At 38.9% G+C, this 27,962-nt stretch overlaps 1 protein-coding gene across 8 annotated transcripts in view; it reads left to right on the top strand.

Annotated features, from left to right (window-relative positions):
• Nucleotides 1-27,962, top strand: part of sema6a (semaphorin 6A) — a 103,821-nt gene that overhangs the window by 60,208 nt on the left and 15,651 nt on the right. For 6 of the 8 annotated variants that reach the window (XM_033017470.1, XM_033017475.1, XM_033017473.1 and 3 more), the window contains exons 6-18: nt 53-154; nt 5,386-5,479; nt 7,847-7,966; nt 8,481-8,569; nt 12,223-12,440; nt 13,176-13,307; nt 16,335-16,490; nt 18,286-18,459; nt 19,067-19,207; nt 19,688-19,765; nt 21,761-21,819; nt 25,069-25,089; nt 25,279-25,329. In XM_033017470.1, the coding sequence (XP_032873361.1) occupies nt 53-154; nt 5,386-5,479; nt 7,847-7,966; nt 8,481-8,569; nt 12,223-12,440; nt 13,176-13,307; nt 16,335-16,490; nt 18,286-18,459; nt 19,067-19,207; nt 19,688-19,765; nt 21,761-21,819; nt 25,069-25,089; nt 25,279-25,329 (1,435 nt within the window). The remainder of the gene's footprint in view (nt 1-52; nt 155-5,385; nt 5,480-7,846; nt 7,967-8,480; nt 8,570-12,222; nt 12,441-13,175; nt 13,308-16,334; nt 16,491-18,285; nt 18,460-19,066; nt 19,208-19,687; nt 19,766-21,760; nt 21,820-25,068; nt 25,090-25,278; nt 25,330-27,962) is intronic. The other 2 variants (XM_033017476.1, XM_033017474.1) reach the window with 1 other exon arrangement.

The raw sequence follows: 27,962 nt of genomic DNA, 5'->3' as shown, positions 1-27,962 counted from the left end.
CATAATTGTATTGTGAGCTGGTTGTAACAATTTTTTTTTGTTGCCGCTTTAGGATGAATGCCACAATTTCATTAAAGTGCTTCTGAAGAGAAATTATGATACCTTATTTGTCTGTGGGACAAATGCGTTTAACCCTTCATGCAGAAATTACAAGGTATGTTCCTTAATAAGCCTCTCTGATTCAGAAGCTGAAAACAACGTTAGGTGATTGTTACTCTTTCCAATTCATTGTCTGATTTACATTGTAAAATCGATTGTTTATTTCATGAGTTTTGTAAAAAAAAACAGATGCTGTATTCAGAAGTACTTTGACCATAGATAACGCAACAATTATATGGATCCAAATTAAGCTGAATGTTTATGCCATCCAAGGTTTACAGTCTGGCTTTGTGTTGTGTTTAAAGGAGACAATCCAATTTTAACATGCCACAGCCAATTAGTGTCTTTTAATTCATATCTCTTCAGATAACAACTGGCCAATGCAGTATAAACCAACTCTATCCAAGCTTTGGATCATGGAGTGACAGATTGGCATTTGTAAAAGGGCCGTAGCAATAATGCAACCAATCCAATTTGACCGTGTATTTTTTTGAGGGCCATACGACGTGAAAATATTAACAAGCACAATATTAACAGTATCAAAACTAAATGCAGGAGGTAAATGTGAGATGATTAAAAGGTTATACTTTCTTTTCAGGTCCCATAAAATAAAATAAAATTTTAAAAAGTGGTTGTTTATTAATGTGCTGTATTGTGGTACTTCCTGCAACTTTGCATTAGTAGCTACTCAGATTCAAAAATTAAATTGTTGCATGTAAACTCAATCAATCACAAATTCTTGATATATATTTGAAAATGTTGTTTGTGAATATGCGTGTGCTATCCCACACTCATCTGTTCTTCATGAAAGAATGGATTGACTGGGCTTTATGGAATTTAAAAGGATGAGAGGATATCTTATAGAAACATATAAAATTAAGGGATTGGACAGGCTAGATGCAGGAAAAATGTTTCCGATGATGGGGGAGTCCAGAACCAAGGGCGACTGTTTAAGGATAAGGGGTAGGCCATTTAGGACGGAGATAAAGAAAAACTTTTTCACCCAAAGAGAGGTGAATCTGTGGAATTCTCGACCACAGAAGGCAATGGAGGCCAATTTACTGGATGTTTTCAAGAGAGAATTGAATTTAGCTCTTAGGGCTAATGGAATCAAGGGATATGGGGAGAAAGCAGAAATTGGGGTACTGATTTTAGATGATCAGCCATGATCATATTGAATAGGTGCTGGCTTAAAGGGCCAAATGGCCAACTCCACCTATTTTCTATGTTTCTATCTATGTTTCTGATTGGCCCCTTTCACTTTAGTCAATCATTGTTCTAACCAGTTTTCACATCGATTCATGCTTGTTAATATGATAGTGGAAGATGATTAGAATCCAGAGCACAGTTGCAGTGTGTGTACTGAGACAAGAAGATGCTTATGAGAACAGTTTGTTGTTCAGGCAATGGTGGACACAGATTTAAGAAATTGGTAATTTGAGAGATATTTTGGGGTGACAAGGGAAGAAGGTTTTAAAACACCTCAAATAAATCCCCTCGATAGCGAGTGAACTAAGATCAAGTTACTGACTATACAGACAAGCTTTTCATTGTGGTTTGAAATGTATTTCTGGTGAATAAATCCAGATTTAAAGCAATTACAACCTATGTAGAGCCAAAAGATATTTAGTGAAAGCTCAAAACAGTTCCCATTTCCCCCCCAATTTTTTACATAATAATTTTGTCAAAACAAAATTAGTTTTTTGTATCTTCGAACTATTATCTGAACATTTTTTTTTCATATACAAGAGCATTCTAACAAAAGGAAAAACTTTTTGCAACTTTTTGGTAATTGTAGAAATAAATTATTGATACATAGCAAAAAACTAAATATTCCTTAAAATTCCATTTTTTTCCCCTCAGAGGGATAGAATTGAAGAGCAGAGAAGTATTACATTTATACAGAATGTCTGAACAATTCTGATTTATAAAATGGATAGAGGGACACAAGTGACTGCCATTCTTGTGAATCTCCTTGCACTGTGAACAAGAGATTATTTCTGTAGGAATAAATGAATAGAAAAGGCAATGCTGTGCAGGTGAGGAGATAATGGTCTCTAAGATTATGGAAGTCTTTGAAATGACTGATAAGAAAAGTAGGCAAGACCAGAACCAGGCACGTGAAATGTATATTTGTTATTAATATATCTATTAAGTTCAGGACCTCCTGCCCTTGCCTATGATGCTTACAACTCATTTATAAACAAAATCAAACAGCAGGGATGGATTTAAGAGGAAGTTTGATAAATGTATGAGGGAGAAAGACATTAAAAAATAGGTTTTTCAAGAAGTCATAACACACTGTAATGGATCTGTTTGTTACAATGACCTGTTTATGTTCCGTAGATATTATGTAAGGAGTGTAACAATTAGAATGATTGTTCTAATACTTACAATGTAAAGCTGTTTGTATATCTAATGTGCTGGAATGATGGATTCCAAGTGAGTGAAGCAAAAATGGTCCACATTTATAATAATTACTGATCCAGGCATTCCTTTTAAAGAAATTTAAACAGTTAGATTGGAGGTAAAGTTCCTTTCTTTCTGCATTATTTCAGAAAAAACCTGATGAAACATTTGTTTAGGCTTTTGTTGCATTTAAGCTTTTGTTGCATGCTAACCTGCCAGCGGAAAGACGATATATGACTGCAATCGAGCCATCCACGATGTACGGACACACGATGAAGGGAATAAGGTTTAGTGCAAGATAAAGTCCAGTAAAGTCCGATTAAAGATAGTTCAAAGATAGTCTCCAATGATGTAGGTAGTAACTCAGAACCACTCTCTAGTTGTTGATAGGATGGTTTAGTTACCCGATAGCAGCTGGGAAGATGTCTCTGAATCTGGAAGTGTGTGTTTTCACACATCTGTACCTTTTGCCTAGCGGGAGAGGGGAGAAGAGGAAGTGACTGGGGTGATACTCGTCCTTGATTTGGCTGCTGGCCTTGTTGAGGCAGCGTGAAGTGTAAATGGAGTCAATGAAAGGCAGGTTGGTTTGTGTGATGGTCTCAACTGCATCCACAAATCTCTGCAATTTATTGCGGTTTTGGTTGGAGCTGTTCCCAAACCGTAATGTGATACATCCCGATAAGATTCTTTCTATGGCGCATGTGTAGTTGGTAGAAGTTGTAGAAAGCATCTTTCTTTCAAAATTAGCCCAGCATGGTTCTGGGAATTTTTGTGGGATGGGAAGGCTGTAAAGGGCAGGGAATGAGGGGATGAGCAAGAGGCTCAGAGCTTTTGCAGGTGAATTACTGCCTGGTTGAAGTTCAGCCGTACCCGTGATCAGTAACACGTAACCCTCGGCATCAGAAAAAGACAGCATGCAGGCTTGACATTGCGACATTCTGCACAGCTCAAACTGCACAATTTAACTATAGAGAAGCCTAGCAGATTTTCACAATTTTCTGGAGAGAAGCCACGGCAATTCAATTACCATTGTAGATTACATCAGGAACAGAGATATCTGCAGTCAATGCAGTCACCAGATCGAGAGAGGAGCAGACAGACTTGTTAAGCTCATTGGTTTGACAGCTGCTGGGTTTTAGTACCTGGAAGCAGCACAAGAAAGTGGTCACTTCAACTTGGCTTGAAATTTGTTTTTCTACTCTTGCACATTATACTCAAACAGGTGTCCTGTTTCACAGAGAGGTTGGTATCATATTCATCAGAGTTACCTGATCTAGCATAATGAAAGTCAGTACAACAGCTCTTCGGATGAATCTTCTACAGTAACTAACCTGGTGATACTGATCTTCTTTCATCCCGGCTTTTACATTTCAATCTTTGCTGCACGTTCAGTGGTGTGGATCAAAGTTTGGAAACTTGTTGCATTCCAAACGAGTGCAAGCCTTTGGTGTCTCAACTTTGTCAAAGTGGTTTGCCACTGGGAGTAATACAAATATTTAATGCTTTCCCCATGTGCTTCAGTGAATAAAGGATACTGATTACCACACCTGTTGATTTGCCATTCCACTGATGGAAATAGTGCAGACTCAGGCACTAGCTCATTGGCCAATAATGACCATTTACTGAATACCATTACACTTATTTCTATTCTTTACCATTACTAATTCCTTAGAAATGTCTCAGACTGACCACCAGTCTGAAATTAGATCTTCCCGTTCCTTTGTGACTTGTTGGGTTCTTATTTAAGTGCAGCAAGGTAAATAACCAAACTTATAGGCAGCTCGTGGGATGGCAGGGTAAAATAAACTGCCTTTTACATTAAATCAAACTGCAGAAGTGTTGGAATGTTAAACACCTCGATATTCTTTTACATTTAATCTCAAATTAACTCCCTTCCATATTTAAATACCTCTCAATAAAATCTGAGGAAGGGTCTCGACCCGAAATATTGCCTCTCCAGAGATGCTGTCTGACTCGCTGAGTTACCCCTTTATTTTTGTGCCCATCTTCAAAATAAAAAATGATTTGGATTTTGTGCAGTACTTGCCCTAAATTCTTCAAGTTATTACATAGCAATTGACATATTCCTAACAATGAACATAGCAAACAATGTATTGCATTGTCAGCAAACAACAGGAGAAAGAACTCATGGATATGTTTTTGTGTGGTGTTTGGAAGGTTGCTCAGAACATAATGCTGTTCTTCTGAATATATTGGTGTTGCTTCACAGGCAGATGGGTCTTTCTCTTCTTATCTGATCTAAAAGCTGACACTTCCATTGAACAATCTTTTGTCAATAATGGACTGAATTATCAGTTTCCATTACATAAAAAAAGAGAATCATGAAAATACTGATGTTGTAAATCTGAAATAACAAAAGCACAGAAACTGCTGGAAATACACGGCAGGTCAGGTCGCATCTGTGGAATGGGTGCCAAGGGTTATGGGGAGAAGGCAGGAAAATGGGATTAGGACACAGAGATCAGCCATGATTGAATGGCGGAGTGGTTTTGATGGGCCGAATGGCCTAATTCTATTCCTATAACTTGTGAACTTGTGAAAAGGGATTAATGTTTCTGGTCAAGTGATTCTAATGTTGCTCACTAACCCGCTGAGTGTTTCCTGCATCCTCTGTTTATATTTCAAACAACCTTCTATGGCTGAGCTATGAGCCACCACTGGGGCAGGTTTAATACAAATTTAAAAACAGTTTCGTTTTAGCTCTTAAAACAAAAACAGCAGCATATTTCGAAGCTGGGATGGAAGAAATGGGGGTAGACGGTCATCCCTGATGAGTAAAATGCATTATGCAAGGCTCACTGAGGTTTTGAACACTTGTTCTGGAATTCGATCATGATTTCTCCTTGCTTGTTTCAGTTGGAGACCCTGGAAGTCCTTGGAGATGACAATATCAGTGGAATGGCAAGGTGTCCTTACGATCCAAAACATGCAAACATTGCACTATTTGCTGGTAAGAAACTTTCTGGACTGTGATAGGTAATTCAACATTCAGTCAAAATGCATTCTTTTGAACTCCCCCATCCTCGCTCTCCCCTCACAAATGATTGGGTTAACGTATGATGAGCGCTTGAAGGCACTGGGCCTGTATTCGCTGGAGTTTAGAAGAGTGAAGGGGGACCTCAATGAAATGTACTGAATAGTGAAAGGCCCGGATAGAGTGGATGTGGAGAAGATGTTTCCATTAGTGGGAAAGTCTAGCCTCTGAATAAAAGGTCACTTTTGAAAAGGAGATGAGAAGGAATTTCTTTAGTGAGAGGGTGGTGAATCTGTGGAATTCATTGCCACAGATGGCTGTGGAGGCCGTCAATGGATATTTTTAAGGCGGGGATTGACAGATTCTACATTCGCACCGGTGACAGGGGTTATGGGGCAGAGGGCAGAGAATGGGGTTGAAAGGGAAAGATAGATCAGCCATGAATGGATGGCAAATGGCCTAATTCTTCCATAGAATTGTGAACTTATGAAATATAGATCTCACACAAAGAGTATTCTCAATCTGAAGCCATGTGTTCTCCCTTACCAGAGGGTTCATAAAGAAAGCAGTAAATTTAGTCAACCTATCAATAACTGAATCGTTCCAATGGGAACCTTCACTTTAGTAGCAGTTAACACATTACCAGTAAACGTTCCTAATCTAGTGCTCGCTCATTCTCTTACCAAACCCCCTGTCCCCCATTAAAATTCAGATTATCCTAAAGGTTGTTCTTTATTCCCTATCCCACACAAAGTCTCACATGCTGTCATGGATTTACAGTGACTTCCTGTCCCCAGATCATTAGATTCACATTTCTCACCCTCATTGGGGTATCTTGAACTACATTCAAGTCACTTTCAGGCCCCTGCAAATATCCCTCAGGGCTTATTCAGTGCCCAGCCAAAACATGGCCACACACAGCACATCATGTCAGTCAATGATAGACTGAAAAAAAATCTGCATGAAAGCTGGCACTTCCCAGCAAAGCTCCTGAATTCCTTTTCAGCTAATAATCACTGTCAATCCAACTGGTGGTCTCTTCAAGAAATCCAGTGGTTACGTCCCAAATTCCTGAAATTTTCAACCAGTTGCACTGAGCAATTTGCCCTGTAAATATTCATGAGTTTTGACCTGCAGAGAAATGCTGCAAAAAGACCTTCAAGTAAATTATATTATTATTGAACAGTATTTTAATTTTATTTTTACAAACATTTCACTGTTATTTAATTATAGGGTTAACTTGTAATGGTTTTGAGTACTTTTGTTATATATATTATTTGTTATATTAGTACTGAATATAAGCATCAGACTAATTGACATGTCCCAGCATTTTGTCTCCCTAACACTCACATTCTGTGCTCCTTGCATCATTAATGGGCAGAACTTTCAATAGTCTGGGCTTGATTCTCAAAAATAACTTCCATAAATCCCTTCAATTCTTTATCCTCTACACTTTAAAACATTCACAAGTCTCTTCAGCTATACATTTGGTGACACTTCCTAGCGAATCTATTCTGAATCAGAGCCCACTTTCCATATACCCATTTGTAAAGTGCTTTTACAAATTATTTATATTCACAGTGCTTCATAAAGACAAGTTATTTACTGATGTATTTTTACCACAGTGGGTGCATGGCAGTAATTCTATGTGAAAATAAATGTTACTGTTAAGTTAGCCATTAAAACTCAGAAATTACTCAAAAGCAATTCCTAGCACAGAAATACAAATCTAGACCAGGATTCAGGAATAGTTTTTAATCCAGCAGGAGATATACAATGGAAAGCTGAGATAACTAAATATTAGACACAAAATGCTGGAGTAACTCAGCGGGGCAGGCAGCATCTCTGGAGAGGAGGAATGGGTGACGTTTCAGGTCGAGGCCCTTCTCCAGAAGAAGTCTGTGTCTATCTTCGATTTAAACCAACATCTGCAGTTCCTTCTTGCACATAATTTATTGCTCTGGTCCAGAGCTGGCTCAAATCCATGATTTGACTATGATAGTTTATAGTGATAAATGTCATTTTAAAATTATTTTTCCTGCTCTTGGAAGGAGTTTTGAAGTTAATTGAATCAGAGTGAAATTTGATCAGGTCTTATAAAATATTTAGTTCGGGGAAGAAAAGAGTGTTGACAAACCCTTGAATGATGCTAGTGCACTTGTGAATGTAAAAAGTTAGGCTGCTTATAGGAGTAACGTGGTATCCAAGAAAAGATCCAAAATATCCTGAACTGAAATGATATTAATACAATTATCTGATGGAATTTCAACAATTTTACTGCATATTTCCCATCAAAGCTGCATTGTCTAATGTAGCATGTGTTTTTGTGTTCTATTTTTCCAGAAGGTAAGCTTTATTCAGCAACTGTAACAGACTTCCTTGCAATTGATTCTGTTATATATCAGAGCCTTGGAGAAAGTCCAACACTACGGACAGTAAAACATGACTCAAAATGGTTGAAAGGTGAGTAAACAAAAACGTTGTTCGAATACTTTGCTGTCTGGCATCCAAACAGCCATTATCTCTAACTTCTAAAGATCTTGCGGTTTTTATTTTACTTGAAAAATGCTAATTATTATCGTATGTGGTTTAATTTGAGCCAAGTCCAAGTGGTGTCACACAATACTCATAAGGCACACCTCAGGACATCATGGGATATAGAAAAACTTCACGACTCCTTGTTGAATGTTTTTTATATCGTCACGTTACAGCTTTGATATTTAAAATCCATTCTCCAGCATAAAAGTGCCTGCAGAGAGTGGTAATGAAATTATTCATTCTGTCTCATCTGACATTAACTGTCTCACTGGGTGCATTTGGGAATGCGACATCACACCGTTGAGAACTAACTCCAGTAGTTTTCCTGAGGAAACACTGGGCATGAGCATTAAATGCAGTTATTTGTTTTGTTCCACTTGTACATTAGAACTCAGTGTTTGAACTATAAGTAAACATGTGCTTCCTTATTTTGTTACAGAACCTTACTTTGTCCAGGCTGTGGATTATAAGGATTATATCTATATCTTCTTTCGAGAAATAGCAGTAGAATACAACACCATGGGAAAGGTAGTGATCAGAATTTTCCTGAATATTATTGGGGCTATCAGCAGTAAAAGTCATAAATTGTTACTACTCTTACCTGGTGTAAGATTCTCTTGGTATTGTGAGTGTTTGTTTTTCTGTTTTTTGGGGTTTTTTGTTTACCTTGACAGAAGTATTTGCTATAACCTTTCTCTCAGTAGCTGGTTAACCCAGCATGATAATACATGAATTATGAAGATTCATTCCAATAAGATTATTTAATGCATTACGATCTGGCATTCTAAAACCCAACTCTGACTCCATTTGCATCTCCCTAATTAGTTTACTTTGCTGGATATCAATAGTAAAGAGTGTTTTATTGTCATATGTCCCAAAATGGAAAAATGTAATTCTTACTTGCAGCAGGACAACAGCTATGTAAACAAATTATTCTGTAAATCCCATGGTAAACCAAAACATTTCAGTATAAAATCAGTCAAATAAATAAGTCAAGATAGACACAAAATGCTGGAGTAATTCAGCGGGACAGGCAGCATCTCTGTTGAGAAGGAATGGGTGACATTTCGGGTCGAAACCTTTCTTCAGATTGAGAGTCGGGGAGAAAAGGAAAGGAGAGATGGGGATGCAGAGAGATATAGAACAAATTAATAAAAGATATGCAAAAAAGTAACATTGTAAAAAAATAACAACAAATATTTTTTTGCATATCTTTCATTCATTTGTTCTATATCTATCTCTCTACATCCCCGTCTATATATCTCTTGTTTCCTTCACTGAGATTAAGGATCTGGGTAATGTTTTTGTTGCTGGGTTTGTATATTTGTCTAAGGTAATTCTACAGAGTAGACAAGGTCCAAAGTGGGCTGGATGATAACTGAAAGCTAAGCAGTCTGCATGAAATGAGTTTTCAACGTTTAAAAAGGAAAATTACCAGATCTCCAAAGGGATCTAAACATTTGTGTTAAAAAGACAGCCTTGGGAAGCTGTTGCAATGACCTCTCAGGCCAGAGTAATAAAATAGTGAGAGGTTTATTAAAGGTTTTATAAATGATTCCTGCCTGTAGTGAAACTTTATCCTGCCAGTTCTCAAACAAAAAAAGTTGATTCATTTAGCTTGAGGATGTGCTTTCCTACTATTTAAAGTTGAAGCTCAAAAGAACTCTTTTATAATATGATTAACAGGCAAAAGAACAAATGGTAAAATACAACTTCTGCACTCATTAACTTTTGTCCTGAGAAATGGCAGTGAGAGTTTCTAATGCATAAAAGACACATTAAGATAATGTCATATTCATTGTACCCTGGCACTAATAGCCTGACCTATGCAAAGCATAGAAATATCTTTGAATTTCCAATCAAAACTAAGAACACATTAATATAATATTGGGATAGAACAATGATTCAATTTAAAACTGTGACATTTATTTTAATAGTAAAATTATATTTTACAAGAGTTATTTTACTTTGATTCTGTATATGTATATAATCCCAAAGTGGGGAAGCCGTTAACAACCTCCCAATCCAACGCTCCCATCCAAATCGTTTTTTTCCCCATGAAGGCTATGTTTCCAGAACAAGATTCTATAGATATCAGTAATAAGCTAAACCTTAGTCAGTAATAACTTGCAGACAATTTGCGGACAGCCCTTGAACTGGAGGGATAAGCAAACTAATACACTACTAGAGTTTAGCTTACACCAGGCAGACCAGACATTTAACTATATCCTTCGAACACATGATCACACCAGGCTGTACATAGGCCCATCAGTGGGAATGTCTCCATCTTCACCACTTTCGAAAATTAATTGAAGCTGAGGAATCCAAATGAGTTCCTGACTTTGGGAGATTCTGCATTATTTCCAGGTCTGGGCCTGATCTCCTTGTGGGGTTAGAGAAGAATTTTGCAGACTTCTTGAAGTATTGTGATTATTTTTACTGCAATATTCAGTAACCTATATGCCTTCTGTTGGGGGTGGAGTGTATACAAATTGTAATGGTTATGGTAAGGGGCAGATTGGATGGGACACATGATTTAACTGTCTGCTACTGTGTCTGGCTCATATCCCACACATTGGCAAGATCAAATGGCATTTAGTCACCAACAAACTAATTCTAGATTTAATTCTGACACCCAGAGAGGTTTCCTGTGCCTTCCAACAAAGCAGAGGACCTGAACGCAGGATATGATGTAAAAGATTGGGTCATTTATTCCCTTGAATCTGTTCTGTCACTCAGTTAATTGAACCCTAATCTGTGACCATAGTCCCATACATCCACTTTCATCCCATTATCCCTTAATAACTTTGCTTTATACAAGTCTATTACTCATAGAATTAAAGTTAACAATTGACTGAGTGTCAGTTATCATTTGCAGATGCAAGTTCCAAATATTCATCACCTTTTCATAACCTCATGATCTTTCAAATTTCAGGGACATTAATACTGAGTTGGGCAATCCATTCTAAGACCTATCGGAATCAAGCTTTCATTCAAAACAAGGTCATATTTTGGGTGACACAGTGACGCAGCTGGTAAAGTTGCTGCTTCACAGCACCAGGGACCTGGGTTCTATTGTGACCTCAGGTGCTGCCTGTGTGGAGTTTACATGTTCTCCCTGTGACCTCATAGGTCTTCTCTGGGTGTTCCATTTTCCTGCCATATCCCAATGATCTGCAGTTAAATTGCCCCCTGTAAATTGCCCTCAGTGTGTAGGGAGGGGATGCGAAAGTGGGATAACCTAGATCTAGTGTATGGGTGATTGATGGTCGGCATGGACTTGGTGGCCGAAGGGTCTGTTTCCATGCTGTATTGTTAAACTAAATACAATATTTCAGAATGTCATTTACATTTGCAAAAGCCAGATGTGCATTTGGCATAGGTTTTTATTTTATCTTCCCCAATTACATGTCCCCTAGTTTCCACTTAAAATGTTGGATAGTCCCCAACATCTGTAATGATGAACGGTCCATGGCAATATTCCTGTGAGCTTTACAATGGCTCAGTCTGGAAGCTCAAAATAATCTAAATGATAGGAGAAAAATGTTGACCTCAGGTTAAATCCACTCTCAGTGTGCAATGACATGCTAGCATTCCTGTGGGAATGGATCTGCATTTTTCAATTTCCGATGAATCAGGATATACCACAAATTTTACACCACAGTATCTGGTGCAACTCAATATAAATGACAGGAATCTTAATTTCAAGGCAAAGGAGGCTTCCTGCCTGATATGACAGATGGATTCTGCTTATTGACTATTTCTTTTGTGTTATTTGTGGTCACTCATTTTCCCAAATGTGATGGGATAACCAAATTATTCCCTTGTCTAGCACACCAGTATTAAGGTGGGGGAAGGGGCCTCACATGAATAAGTGCATTAGCTTAAAAACACAGAAAATACTACCCAAACTCTCCGTCCACAAGCCCTTCAGATACTATTAACAGAAATTGTTAATTCAATTTCCAAACGTCCTCAGAGACTGACCTTGCATAAAGTATTCTTTATCTAGGCACATCCAAGTACTTACTTGCTGCTCGACTAGAGACCTGGTTCCATTTTGATAATTTTATTTTAGCATGAACTTTAGCTTAAGACCAGGGGGCACTGTAGCGAAATTTTTAAAGTGATTACTTGAGAGCTGAAGGGAATGTCAAAAGACTTGCATGGATATTTTACAGGTTCTCTTCCCACGAGTGGCTCGGGTTTGCAAAAATGACATGGGAGGTTCTCAGAGAGTATTAGAGAAGCAATGGACATCCTTTGTCAAGGCTCGTCTCAACTGTTCGGTACCAGGGGATTCACATTTTTACTTCAACATCCTGCAGTCAGTGACTGATGTCGTACGTATTTATGGTCGCGATGTGATTCTAGCAACATTTTCTACACCATATAACAGGTAAACATTATAGGCAGCATTTGAGATACTAACCTAAAGTTGTTAAAATACTGTAGTATCTTCAAATCATATTGCTTGTTTATATAATACTAATGCAAATCTGCAAATTAAGTGTAGATCAAATGTAATATTACCAAGGTTGCATAATTAAATTTCTAGAATGTACACAACTATTTGTATTTCTTTCCTTTTATGAAATTGTTACTTTAAAAAAATGGACGCACTTACATTTTCACTCTAATAAATGGCTAATATTTCTGAATTTGCAGCTCCAAGCTGTTTTTTTGCTGCTTTAACTACAAATGATAAGGACAGAAGCTGTATTTCAGCATCCTAGAAGCAGTAATATATGGTCATTGCTTTTGCTCCTAGATCTGACAGGGGGTTTATCTTCCTTTACTTTTCTGTTGCATAATTAGTCATCATTTGTTGACTTAAACAAAAATGAACTAAATGCCTGGGACAAATAGAGCATCACAAAGTATAAATGTTATCACAATTCATCAATGCTGTCTAAAATGAGCTGCATTTTTGGAGAAGTTAAGGAAGAAGGCCAGGTGTGGGGAGTGGGGTTAATGGGTTAGTGGAAAAACATCCAGACAATGTGCGAAAGCTCGTAATGGTGTAGCTTGTTAGTAGGAAAACAGGAAGCCAATTTAAAAAAATGTGTTAAGGATTAATTTGCTGCATGGCGTTTGAGTGAACAGCGGCTTTCTGCTCAATGTCAACCTGCAGCATCCCTGGCTCAGCGGTCTGTGCGTATGATATGGAGGACATTGCCACTGTTTTTACTGGTCGATTCAAAGAGCAGAAGTCTTCTGATTCCACGTGGACCCCTGTCCCTGAAGATCGAGTTCCTAAGCCAAGGTACGCCAGCTGCCTTTAAGATATTTTTTTTTTCAGAATTTCTTTTTCCAGGAATGTTCAAACAACATAAGAAGCCTTTTATTCTGTTAACGTTTGGCTGACTGTGGCCAGATTTGTTCTTCAAAGTAAAATGTAATGATATTCCTGCACAATACAAGGCATTTGTTCCATTTACATTCTATTAGCTTGCTGTAAATGCACAACAATATTTTTCCTTCATGTTGCCCCGCACAAAAGAAAAGTGAGTTATGCAAGATAACATTTCACTGAATCTTGAAACAATATGAATTCAAGTGACTCTAAAAAATGCTGTTATTTTCATTTGGCACTGCTGTCTTTTATATAAGATAAGCGAAACTGCAGGCTCAATGTCTACTTATGATACTGCTTCATACATTGTTAGTGCTGCTCTGAGCCAGAAGCTGCCTCATCCTATTTGTATTCTTGGTTGAAACGAGACTCTATACTATATCTTGATAAGCTGTGCTTTAGTGATATTGGTCGTGAATAAATATTACCAAGTGCACCTCTGAATTAATATGAGGAAAAAAAGTCTTCTTTCAGTATCCTATACTAACATTTTGAAGGCTTTAGTAAAATTTTGCTGTACAAAATGACATAACCAATATATCAGAAACACTGCAATGCATAAATGCACTCATATGGTAATTAGGTAGTAAAAATAAACTGTGAATGATATATGTGCAAATGCTCAGCGCATTTGTTCGAGATTCCTCTCACTGCTGTTTTAGCAGAGGTGTCAAGCTATTTAATTTAAAACAAGGTAATGCCTCCTGTTGAAGGGAAAGGATTGAAACACTTGCATTAAGTGGGCACTCCTCCCACTGTGTTTGGCAAGCAATCACTCTCTTTGATTCCCTATCAGAGAAAAATCCTCTAATTTGCTAATTAATAGTGGAATGGTTGACGGATAAATATATGAAAAATAGTACAGTGCACTGATGCTCAACATTTCACATGGAGGGCTAAATCGACAATCCAAATAATTTCTTATTTTATTTTAAGCATGCAACAAGATAGTGTTATTTTTTAATACATGTATTTGCCAATAAAATTAATTAGCAACCTAGTGTCTGTTCAGATATCTCAGATTTCTGGAACACAAGATAAATCCAATCATGTTTCAGTTATTTAAAATGCTTGGACTTACAATGTGGTTTTATTTGACAGGATAATGTGCTTAATTTAATTTTTAGCCTTTTTCAGTACTGGAGGCCCCGGTGGCAGGCTTAGTCTATATCAAGATAACATCCCCAGATTGATTATATAACATTTACTGCTTTACATGTTATATTCAATTGTGATAATTAAACCCATACAATATTAATGCCTGCACTTTCACCCACCCTCCCCCATCCCTACCCGATACAATAACTCATTTTACTCTTGTTGGTCATTTCATTCTAACTAGAACATCAAATCAAGCTCCATTCAATTCTAAACATCCAGAACTTCTGTTTCTGTGATATGCTGTGCGCTTCATCTTTTAACAAAGATCACTATACCATAACATACCATAAAAGCATTGATACAATGAATGGCTAGAGATAATCTCCTAACTCCCACCCATTTCACTGCAGAAATGGTTTGAGAAGTTGCCTACTGCCTAACACTATCATACATTAGATGGACACATAATGCCAGAATAACTCAGCGGGTCAGGCAGCATCTCTAGAGAAAATGGGTAGGTGATGTTTTGGGTCGGGACCCTTCTTCTTTGCTCTTTGCTATGGAAAGAATGCTAGACCTTGTCTTGATACCAAATGGAATCCTGGCAAATAATCTATTACTCTTCATTTGGGTCATTATTTTGGTATGAGAAATGGACTACAGACATCAATAGACAATAGGTGCAGGAGTGGGCCATTTGGCCCTTCGAGCCTTCACTGTGATCATGGCTGATCATCCACATTCAGTACCCCGTTCCTGCCTTCTCACCATATTCCCTGACTCTGCTATCTTTAAGAGCGATAAGAGCTCTATCTAACTCGAAGAGCTCTATCTCACTTTATCACAGGATCTTAACATGCAAATCCAGAAATGGATTCAGTCTGGCATTCTGCAACAATTGTAAGCTGGTTGTTGGTAGGTTTAACTAACCATAAGATGTGCTGTGTGTACATGTTGTCAGGAAATTCATAAATTAATGGTTGTATATTAGGTAGATAGCTTAGTGTAGCTAAGTGAAACTTTGATACCCAGGTGGAAGTAAGCCAAGCTGATCTCCAATTAACAGTGTAGAAACAAGGAACTGCAGATGCTGGTTTACAAAAAAAGAATAGCTCGTGATCGCTCGTAAGGAAATGCCCTACCTGAACGTTTTTTAATAATTACACAGACACGATATCAAATTAAATGAGCAATTCATTGAGGTCCAATGAAGAGATTCATTCATTCATTCATTCATTCATTCATTCATTCATTCATTCATTCATTCATTCATTGTAGAAGTAAGCAATCTTCATATCCCATTGACAAATTAAATCATCCAAGGCAAGAAGGAGAATACTTTTACAGACATGATGCACAATTTCCTTCGCTAGATACAGTGGATGTGGAGAGGATATTCCCAGTGGTGGGAGAGTCTAGGACTAGAGGGCACAGTCTCATAATAAAAGGACACACCTTTAGAATGGAGATGAGGAGGAATTTATTTTGCTAGAGGGTGGCAAACCTGTGGAATTCATTGCTGTGGAGGCCAAGTCATTGGGTATTTTTAACGTAGAGATTGATAGGTTCTTGATTAGGAAAGGGCGTCAAAGGCTACGGGGAGAAGGCAGGAGAATGGGGTTGAGAGAGAAAAATAGATTGGTCAGGATTGAATGGCGGAGAAGACTCAATGGGCCAAATCTCCTAATTCTGCTCCTATGTCTTATGGGCTCTTCATCCCCACACCTTAGAATGCCACTTAAACCCTCAAGTGTTTCTCAGTGCTAATTTTGTCGAATTGGGTCTGTTGGTTGATTTCTCCCTCTTTGACAATCATTTCTTTTGTCTCTTGCACAGGCCAGGTAGTTGTGCAGGATCACCGTCTCTGGAAAGATACATCAGCTCCAATGGATTTCCAGATGACACCCTCAACTTCATTAAAACACACCCTCTACTGGACGAAGCTGTCCCCTCAATTTACAATAGACCATGGTTTTTGAGGACAATGGTCAGGTTGGTGGTCCTCTTTATTTGGCCTTAGCTTAAACCGATGCCGATCCTTTCTTACTGGCCTGTCATGGTAATGTTTATGAAGTAAAACAAAATGACTGATTGTTTGAAGAGCAATCTTCAAGATATTAGATAGAACTTTGCACATTGGCGCAATAGTGGAGCTGCTGTCTTACAGCGCCAGAGACCCAGGTTCGATCTTTACTACTGTCTGTCTGGAATTTGTACAATCTCCCTGTGGCTGCATGGGTTTTCTGCAGTTGCTCTGGTTTACTTCCACACTCTAAAGATGTAAAGGTTTGTAGGTTAATTAGGTTCAGTAAGTTGTAAAAAATTGTCCCTAGTGTGTGTAGGTTTGAGTACAGGGTGATCGATGGTCAGGGCAGATTCAGTAGGCCGTAGGGCCTGTTTCCATGCTGTATCTCTAAAGTCTCAACTGTTATGGTACATAGAAATAAATTATTTCTATTGGTAAGAGAAATTAAGAATATAGACACCGTTATATAGCTTTAGAATAAGGTTTGCAGGAGAAAAGTTGCAAAATATGGCAAAAATGCTAAAATTATGCGTCCATGTTATTAACAAATCTGATCTTACATTAAAGGATATGGAATAAAGGATCATCAAAGATGATTTTATTGAATGACTAAACAACCATGGCAGGGCTGTCATCTAAATTGCCTAATTATGCTCCTATGCTAAAAAAAATCATACTTTGAGTGAGTTTTATCAATATTATTGTATCAATTGGACTACACAGGCCAGGAACTGTTATGGTACATAGAAGCAAATTAAGAACATAGACCAAGCTCATTATATGAAACAGAATGGTTCCCCACTGGGTTTTCTATTCATTCTATTTAATGGCTGTCAGCAAAGATATTTTCATAACTGTTTGAGTATGTTAAGTAAGCAGATTTGTTGACGATTATGGGGATACCATACAACTGTGAAAGAAAGAACATCTTTGAAGCAAAGATGAAATTACATCAGACTGAAAATTAAGAATATAAAATGCAGAAACAGTCTCTGCAAGAAAAATGGGGTTAGTGTGAAGGAGCACATTGGAGACATTAAACTTGTCTTTCTCGTTTTACAATCTAATTGACCTTCTGTAAACTTTTGGCATTTCAAGTAATTACTTTTTAAGGGAGGATTTTTTGCTGTTCAGGCTTTGATACTAGTTTTATTTGGCTGTGTGAGCTCCTGTTCATTGGTGGTAGTGCAGTTGCTGGGAAAATATTTATTTAGTGCCTGACTTTGTGGAGCGTCTGGTAGAAGGCAGCACAGCTGGTAAGAGTTTAAACAGTGAGTGCACTGTTATGCCCATATATAGAGAACGATCAGTTCTCTAAAAATCATATTTCATGGGTTGAACAATGCAGCCCTTGGTACAGATATATTTAGAATTTAAGGTCTGTTGATCTGCCAGTGTAGGTGAACAAAAGGGAGCTTGTCTGCTTCTTGAAGCAGTCAGCATATTACAGCTAAATGGGAACCAACTCTGGTTAAAGAATCCACTTGATAGGTCACACACAAGCAAAAGCTCTCTGTTATATTGTGAAGGAACTTGTTACATTTTGATTTCATCACACTTGGAGATTGTTGCTCCTTTTTACCAGTGCATTCTGGGTTCGACATTATCTATTAGCTTTTTTATTTAAATGGAGTGATTATTTTGTTTGAGATGATTCTGCAGTATACTTTAAAATATATATATTCCTCTTAATATTTAGCATTCAATGTGGCTCTATAGTACAGCTGAATTTTAATGAAAACCACTCATTGTTTTAAACAGGTATCGATTGACTAAAATAGCAGTGGACACTGAAGCGGGCCCATGCCAGAATTACACCGTGGTGTTTCTTGGGTCAGAGAAAGGAATCATCTTAAAATTCCTGGCCAAAGCAAATATGGGCTCCATCAATGATAGCATCTTCCTGGAGGAGATTAATATCTACAATGTAGAAAAGTAAGTGCACCATCAGTTCACCGTTGTGATTAAAGCTAATTTACTCATTGGTTTATGACAAATACAGGTGCACCACCGGTTTTCCGGTAACTGGTGGTCCAGCACCTCCTTTAATGCGGATAAAATTAAGAGAGTGCAGTTGAAATCCTCCCCCGAAAGTCCCCCTGAAAATGTGGCGCCTAGGCCGGGTCAGGCAGCTGATCTCAACCTCATCGGGCCCTCCGTAGCCGATCGACAGGTTGAATTTGCCCCCTGCGGCTGGGGCTCTGGAATTGTGGCCAGGCTGGAGCCAGCAGATCCTTTCCCATAGTCGACTTCTGCAGATGATTGGGGAGTTGAGGCCAATAAGGGTCAGCCATGAACATACTGAATGATGGGTTAGGCCTGTGGTCTACTCCTACTCCCATATTCTTGCGTTCTTGTGTTTCACTGTCATTTCCCATGTCATCAATCACATAATGATTCCCACCTTGCACGAAGACCAAAAATATGAATGATTCATTAATTGGGCCAGGGAATAATTCCCTGCTAATTCCCACAGAAACACAAAACATCCCTGTGTATTGAACGTGATTCTCATAATGTCAATTTGTCCGTTCGGTGTCAGGTGCAGTATTGATGGTGTGGAAGATAGAAGAATCGTGGGAATGTTGCTTGATAAGCCCAGCAATGCTCTGTTTGTGGCCTTCTCCACTTGTGTCGTGAGGATGCCTCTTGCTCGATGTGAGCGGCACAACAAGTGCAAAAAGTGAGTAGTTCATTGTTCATAAATTCATAAGTTATAGGAGTACAATTAGGCCATCTACTCCGCCATTCAATCATGGCTGATATATCTTTCCCTCTCAAACCAATTCTCCTGCCTACTCCCCGTAATCCCTGACACCCGTACTGATCAAGAATCTGTCAAACTCTGCCTTAAACATATCCATTGACGGCCTCCACAGCCATCTGTGGCAGTGAATTCCACAAATTCACTGCCACAGACTAAATAAATTCCTCCTCATCTCCTTTGTAAACATATGTCCTTTTAATCTGAGGCTGTGGCCTCTGAACCTAGACTCTCCCACTAGTGGAAACATCCTCTCCACATCCACTCTATCCAGACCTTTCATTATTTGAGTACAGGATTTCTAGCGGCACGTGTGTGTATGCAATTTTGTTTGGGAGGGGTTCACATGGATTGTGCCTTGGATATGCATCCAGAAGTCTTTTTTTGTCTTCTCTCCAGGGCTTGTGTTGCCTCTCGGGACCCCTACTGTGGTTGGCTGAAGGAGGGATCATGCATGCAGCTGTCACCGACAACTAAGTAAGTGATGCCTTTTACATAAAGGAGAGGTGAACAAGTAAAATCTGTGACTGGAGAGGTGAAGCCAGCAGCATTGATAGAACATGGGCTGAGCCCTGTTGGCAACTGCTTTCTATTGAAATCAATGCAGTGAAGTTGTTTGTTGCCTGTTCCCCTGAGCCCTTTTGGAGGATTGAATGTCATCTGCTAATAGCGGACAAATTGGCTGCTTGTCTTCTTTTATTCTAAATGAACAGTCACTTTTTGGTGGTCTTGGTGGTTAGAACTCAGACTGAAAAATTAATGAGTTTACTAAAGTGAAAGCAGAAGTTTGCTTATGAAATAAGCATGGATTATGAAACATGACTTATGAAACATGGAATAAGAAATACTGATATTGTGTGGGTACGTAACCTTACCTTTCTCCCAACCCTTCCCCTGCCCCAGTATATTTTTCCTGCTGTGCCTTCAGACTTTAATCTACGCGCAGAGCGTAGATGAGATATGTATTGCCGATTTGTAGCACCACGGCTCCCCTCCAAGGTGGCCGGAAAGCAATTTGCCTGATTTACATGCCCATCAATACTGAAATACACTGATTCTTTGAAAGACACAGCTGAAGTAAAGAGCTTGGCAGAGTGGCAATGTGCAAACACAGATCCTCACTCACTGGTCACCTCATTCAATGAAAGAAGAGGCAGATCTTTATATTAATATCTAACCATATGGTAAATACCACACTATGAAAAGGGTAGATCCTGGCCCCGTATAAATATTGGGTTTTGCAATCCATATACATCAAGCTTTCAGGAGAAAAGATCATCTCTAAATGGCCCAATATCTGCATCAGAGGGTATTACACTATTATTTTCTATCACTAACGTGGTGCATGTTGTGTCATATTTCACGCTATTTCACACCCTAAAAGAGGACACCATGCAACCAAGAATTTAAGGAAGATAAATCAATTGTATTTTTTGGTGCTCTCAGAGTGCTGGTCCACTTTATCTACATTCCTATAAAACTCTCAAACCAAGCAGCAAACAACTTTTGCAGCACTTGGTGCCAAGTGGTTTCACAGATCCAACAAGTGTCAAATTGCACCCTCTTCCCTAAAAGAGACCTAATGCTCAATATCTGGAAGAGAAGGGAGGTAAAGTGATGGTCAGTTTTGATTATAATTTCATCCAGACTAATCACATAAATACTGCATTGATGGGGCAGATTAGACGGCAATTATCCTGTTGCAAGTATCTTCCTTCTCAAAGCCTCCCAGTAGGTACAAATCAGGAATGTGATTGTAATACTCTCCAGTTGTCTGGATTAGTGAGATTCCAACAACATTCAGTAAACCTTACACCAAGACATCAAAGGTAGTCGACTTGATGGATTGACTTGTAGCCCACATTCCAACCTGCACATTTGTTTCCTCTGTCACTGGGGCCACCTTGGTTGCAGTGGCTAAAAATGCAGGACAGTTACTCTTTAATTTAATTTAGAGAAACAGTGCGGAAACAGGCACATCGGCCCATCCCGTCCCCGCCGACAAGCGATTCCCCTACACTGGCAACTATCCTACACACTAGGGACAATTTACATTTTTACCTAAGCCAAATAATCTACAAACCTGTATGTCTTTGGAGTGTGGAAGGAAACCGAAGCACCCGGAGAAAACCCACGCGGTCACGGGGAGAACGTACAAACTCCGTCCAGTCAGGATTGATCCCGGGTCTCTGGCATTGTAAGTCACCCTACTATATCCCTCCTATATCCCTCATCATATTCCTAACCCTAATCCTCCAGTTCTCTAATCTGAAGACGAGGAGAATTGTGCCTCGGCTTCTTTCTCAACTAGGATTAACTAACAGGCATAGATCAGGCGTTGTCCCAGGACAATCTGTGGGTGATATTGTCAATCCTATCTGAAGTATCTGCTGATTTTGAAATTTTAAGACATTTACTTATCTTTTTATTCTTAATAACCATAGGATGGTATTCTCTCTTTCTCTTACATAGATCATCATTTGAACAGGATATCGAGCACGGGAACACAGATGGTCTGGGAGACTGCCAAAGTAATCAAGCCTGCTTTTATTCATGGGTCAAAGCCATGCCTTCTGCAATACGATTGATGTGCAATATTATGGAAGCCTAATGGCTGGATAAGACAAAATACATTTCCCTGGCGTTTTTGCACATATGCTGGCATCATCACTGTGCATAACACTCATTTCTGATTTATATGAAACACGGATGCAGATCTCAGCACCCAAGCTCGCAGAGCTATTTATTGCTAGTTGTTTTTGCTCGTAATGTAGTCTGGTGTTGCAGTTTCACTAGATTGGCACCTCATCATTCGTATGTATGTTGGTGTGTTGTTTGGCAGCACCACTGATTGCTATGGAGCAGGATGTGGTTCAATCAGACCACTCCTAAGCATGGAAGGTTTCCTGACCCAACATGATTCTGTTTAGTTCTTCCCTTAACCAGTGTTACTTCACCCACTTAAGTTTTCCTTCCCCCTGGATTCCCCCTTTACATTTCTGGTCATCCCCTCCCATCTTCTTCCCTCAGCTCCATGGCAACCGCCTCGTATCCCAGCGGGCAGCCTGCTGTCATCTGGTAATGCAGAAGTCAGTTGTGAAACCCAATTTCTAGTCTGTAATCATTGCAAATCTAACATTGACAAACCTGGTTTTGGCAGTTGATGTATTAATGTACAACATCGAGTAAACATTTGACTGATTTACCCCCAGGTTAATAACCCATTATCTACAGTTTATTAAACATGGTTCAGCAAGGAACTCAGGAAGGTGTGTGGGGAATAGCATCGGGCATTCTTAAAATTGACAAGGTGCCAACTCATTGAAACTGCAATGTAGGATTATTTGTATGCTGAACTGCAATGGCAGCTTGCAATATACAACCTCACATGCACCAAATCCAATTGAAGCTCAGCAGTCCTTCCATGTTTAGTCATGAATGGTGGTTGGCACTGGGAGGAGGAGGTTCTATCAACATCCCCATTCTCAATAATGACGGGGCCCCATGTAACTGTTAAAGAAAAGACTAATGCATGGCAATGACGTACTCTCAGTAGTACCCACTGGATGATCCATCTCGGCTGTCTCCTGAGATCCTCAGAAGCCAGTCTCCTGCCAATTCAATTTGCTCCATGTGATGTCAACAAATGGCTGAGTGCACACAACAGGATCAGACAATATCCAGCGTTGCTCCAGATTGCTGCATCTTTGGCCAAGTTGTTCCAGTACCAAACACACAATGTGGAAAATTGCCCAACCATATCCTATTCACCAAATGTGGGATAAATCCAATCCAGCTAATTAATACACAACTAGCCTAAAGATAGACACAAAGTGCTGGGGTAACTCAGCATCTCTGGAGAAAAAGGATGGGTGACGTTTCGGGTCGGGTCTTCAGTTCTTCAGAAGAAGGGTCTTCAGTCTGAAGAAGGGCACTGACTCAAAACATCACCCATACCTTTCCTCCAGAGATGCTGCCTGACCCGCTGAGTCACTCCAGTACTTTGCGTCTATCTTTGGTATAAACCAACATCTGCAGTTTATTGTTTCCAGAACTAGTCTACCTCCAGTCATCAACATAAATGATGGAACCTCTCATTGAGGGTGCTATCAAGCAGCAGTTACTCAACAATTAACAGCTCACCAATGCCCAGTTTGGGTTTTGCCAAGAACACACAGCTCCAAATGTCATCATCACCTAATTCTAAATACGGATGAATGTGCTGAATTCCCGAAATGAGGTGAAAATTTCTGCCCCTGACTGACAGTGTGCCAGCAAGCACGATGCCCAGGAAAAACTGGTCAATGGACATTAAAAGGAGGAAAACAGCATGTGGTATAGATGGAATCGATGAGGATGCTACCTGTCCTGCTCAGTTGCTCCAGCATTTGTGTCTACCTTCAATTTAAACCAGCATCTGCAGTTCTTTCCTACACATATAACTACCATTGGTCAGAGGTTCATGTCCTGACAAGTTAAGGCCTCTACAGCATGTACAAGTCACAGATCAGGAGCATGATAGAATTCTCACCATTTATTTGGATGAGTACAACGCCAACAACTCTGAAGAAACTTGATGCCATCAAGGACAAAGCAGCCTTCTTGATTGGTGTTTCATTAACGACATTAACCATTTATTTGTTGCACCATCAGTGCACATTGGCTGTTCACAAAATGCTCTGAGAACGCCTCCCAATGCCGTAACCACTCCCAGCAAGAAGGACAGAAGCATCTGGGGTATTGGAACATCAAGTCTGGGTTCCTCTCTAAGTCGCAACCTGCCGGACTTTGGAAATTTATCACCAATCCTTCTTCATCGTTAGATCCAAACCCTAAAATTCTGTATGTTATACCAAACTTTGAGACTACATTCATCAGAAGGACTGCAGTGTTTTAAGAAGTCAGCTCTCTAAATATCACCATCTGAGTGGCATTAAGAGATGAGGAATAAATATTGGCCTTGCCAACTCTATTCCAAAAGTGATTTAAAAAGTTTTAAAAATAATCTCCTGCAAAACTGAATAATGCGGCAGAAAAAAAAAGTGCAGAGTAAATATTAGGACTGTTTTAAGGAGACTGTTGGGAATATATTCAATACAATAATTTTCTTTCCCAAGCTACTTACTCAGAAAAAAATCATTAAAAATCTTAAATCATATCAAATGGGATACAATTTATATCACCTTTTACTAGATACCTAGATACAGGCAAATAAACTGTCTTCTTTAACCCATGGTTACGTAGGTGGTTAAAAGATGGACGGTTTCAATAATGGGATGAGAAATAGTTGACAAAACCTCGGCTTTCAAAGAAAATCCAGTTCTCTCAAATGAAATGAAATGAATTGCATTGGTCTGTTTCTTTAAAAAGCATGTTATAAGCAAAGAAGGCTTTACAAGTAATGCATTCATGACAATATACTGCATTCCTTTCACCATTCCTGGTTACTTTTGAAAAACCTCATAACACAATACTATTTATAAATGGATATTAAAACAAACTTTCAGATTATTTGGAGACACAATAAACTGCAGAAACTGGTTTACAAAAATAGACCAAATGTGCTGGAGTACCTCCGCAGAATGTGTCCTCTGGTGATGCCGCCTGACCTGCTGAGTTACTCCAGCACTTTGTGTCATTTTTCTTTCAGGTTATTTCATAGCTTTTTAGTTGCAAAAGAATCCTTAGGAACTATGGTTTTAGCAACTATGATGTAAACATGATGTAATCCACTAGGTGCAAATTTCATTTTTAACAAACTTTTCCTTTTTTTTTTGCAGACTCCTTTGTGGCTCTGAATGGTAAGTCCATCTGATTATACTGCTTGATCATTGATTGTGAGAACATTGGATGAATAATGCATCTGTCCCAACTCCTAACTTCATTGTAATCACTGGTGCTCACTTTCAATATATTGCAGTTTTTTTCTGTATTTCTTTTCCTTCTTTTGAAGCATTTTGTTTTCTTTTCCATCATTGTTTTCTTCTTAGACTTATCGACCACTCCACAAGGTCATGAAATGTCTCGTGATACAATACATGGTCAGTGTTTATTTTTTAACCCCGTTTTATTGACTTTAGTAAGCCTTTATTTTAACTGTAAATCTATCCTCCAACTGACGTAGTTGTCCTTTCTTTAGTTTCCCTGTCTTTTATTATTCAACCTTGCTAATTAGTTTTCTGTAGATTTTAGCATTAGTACAAAACCCAAAGCCTTGCTGATTAGAGTAATAGTGATACCTAATCACAGTGGCTATCCTTGACTGACTATAAACACCATTATTTTGTCTAAAACACTGCACTCATCCATAGACTTGCTGCTAACATGACATCCCATGTTTTATAATGCTGGACCCTTTTTACTTTATTCACAAATTATGGAAAATATTTAAGCCTCAAATGTTGATCTCTGAAAGTGCAATCCTACCATATCTTCCAGCAATGGTCTTGCCTATGGATTGTTCTAGAAATCAGCAGATGATAAAGAACAAGAGTTCCGTTTTTCCATGCATTGTGAAACATTCATGGATCAAACTTCAGTTTCCTTCTTAGAGTACAAAGTGCTGGACTAACTCAGCTGGTCAGGCAGCATCTCTATCTTTGTGTGGCTTCATTATCCCTCCATTGTTCTGTGATTTTCATCCTATGGCCAGCTGTTTCTCCTAGAAAACAGATTCTTCTATGAATCCAGCTCTAGGTCCCATTATTCATGTGTCAGAATGGGCAGATAGCAGACCAATCATTCACCCAGCGTTGTCCCTATGACCATATGTTGTACCTCCCGAAGAAGGTTGCTAAGTACATGTAAGAAGCAAGAATCCTGCCCCTATTTTTATCCCTCTTCTGTCATCACCAGCCCAAGCCTTATAGGTGCCTGTCTAAATGTATCTTAAAAGTCTAACACCACCTTCCAAAAGTCTAACACTAACTTCTAACAGTGAGTTCCAGATATCAACAATTTCTGTGTATAAAAAAAAACATCCCTTCAAATCCCCATTAAAATGCTTTCTTCCACGGGGAAAATATTCTGACTATCTACCCTATCTATGTCTCCTATAATTTTACATATATTCATCAGGAGAAGACAGAAAAACGGGGTTGTGAGGAATTTCATTCGGAAAGATCAGCCATGATTGAATGGCGGAGCAGACTAGATGGGCCGATTGGCCTAATTCTGCTCCTGTGTCAACTTATATGTCACTCATTAGCCTCCAATGCTCCTGGGAAAACAAACCCAGCCTTTTTATTCTGTTCCCATTATTTAAATCCTTCAATTTAGGCAACACCTTGGGGGAACGTAGAAATAAAGAACTGCAGATGCTGGTTAATACACAAAAGGACAGAAAGTGCTGGAACAACTCAGCAGCTCAGGCAACATCTCTGGAGAACATGGACAGGTATTGTTTTGGGTTGGGACCCATCTGCAGTCTGAAGAAGGGTTTACCTGAAACATTACGATTCCATGTTCTCCAGAGATGCTCCAGTATTTTGGGTCGGAACTCTTCTTCACACCGGTTCATGTTGTCCAGATATGCTGCCTGACCTACTGAGTTACTCCAGTAATCTGTGTCCTAACATCTTGGGGGATCTCCTCTGCATGCTCTTCAGCACAACCACGTCTATCCTGAAGTGTGGCAACCCGAACTGCACACAATACTCCAAGCGCAGTTTATCCAGTGTTCTGTAAAGTTGCAACATAACACCCAACCTTTATATTCTATAACCTGATCCACGAGGACAAACACGCCATATGCCTTTTTTAACCAACCCATCCACCAGTGTTGCCACTTTAAAAAAAACCTTCCTAAATCCCTCTGTAAACATAGAAATATAGAAAATAGGTGTAGGAGTAGACCATTCGGCTCTTTGAGCCTGCAACGCCATTCAATATGATCATGGCTGATCATCCAACTCAGTATCCTGTACCTGCCTTCTCTCCATACCCCCTGATCCCTTTAGCCATAAGGGCCACATCTAACTCCCTCTTAAATATAGCCAATGAACTGTCCTCAACTACCTTCTGTGGCAGAGAATTCCACAGATTCACCATTACCTGTGTAAAAAATGATTTTCTCATCTCGGTCCTAAAAGACTTCCCCCTTATCCTTAAACTGTGACCCCTTGTTCTGGACTTCCCCAACATCGGGAATAATCTTCCTGCATCTAGCCTGTCCATCCTCTTAAGAATTTTGTACGTTTCTATAAGATCCCCCTCAATCTTCTGTACATTAACCTTCCTTGGCATTCTATAATTTATAAAATATGTCCTGCCCCTATTTGACTTCCCACAATATTCTATATATTGTGTTTACAGATTTATATGTAACTGCAACCCTGCAGATTTCATTACTTAACTCTCCATTTTGTTGGTATCTTAAAAACGTAGTGTTGACGACATAAATACATTTCTAAAGCCAAACATTCTGGAAAGGGAAGATATTAGCCAACACTGTTAAAAAAATAATGTAGCTGTAATTGTTCCCTTGGCTTCAAGTCATATCTTTTTGCAGTTAACGCAAGTGAAAAATATTCTATTTTGCAATATTACATTTCTAATAATTATAAATTATTTTTATCAGAGTATAATGCATTCTCAATCATTCATCTCCCTGTAGATAGTTATTTTTTTCCAGAAACAAGGCATTAACAGGATAAGATGCTCACTCTCACTCCCC

This window comes from Amblyraja radiata, chromosome 3 (assembly GCF_010909765.2).
Source record: "Amblyraja radiata isolate CabotCenter1 chromosome 3, sAmbRad1.1.pri, whole genome shotgun sequence".
Classification (NCBI taxonomy): domain Eukaryota; kingdom Metazoa; phylum Chordata; class Chondrichthyes; order Rajiformes; family Rajidae; genus Amblyraja; species Amblyraja radiata.
Note: the sequence above shows the minus strand (reverse complement) of the source record. Positions and strands in the feature narration are given on the sequence as shown.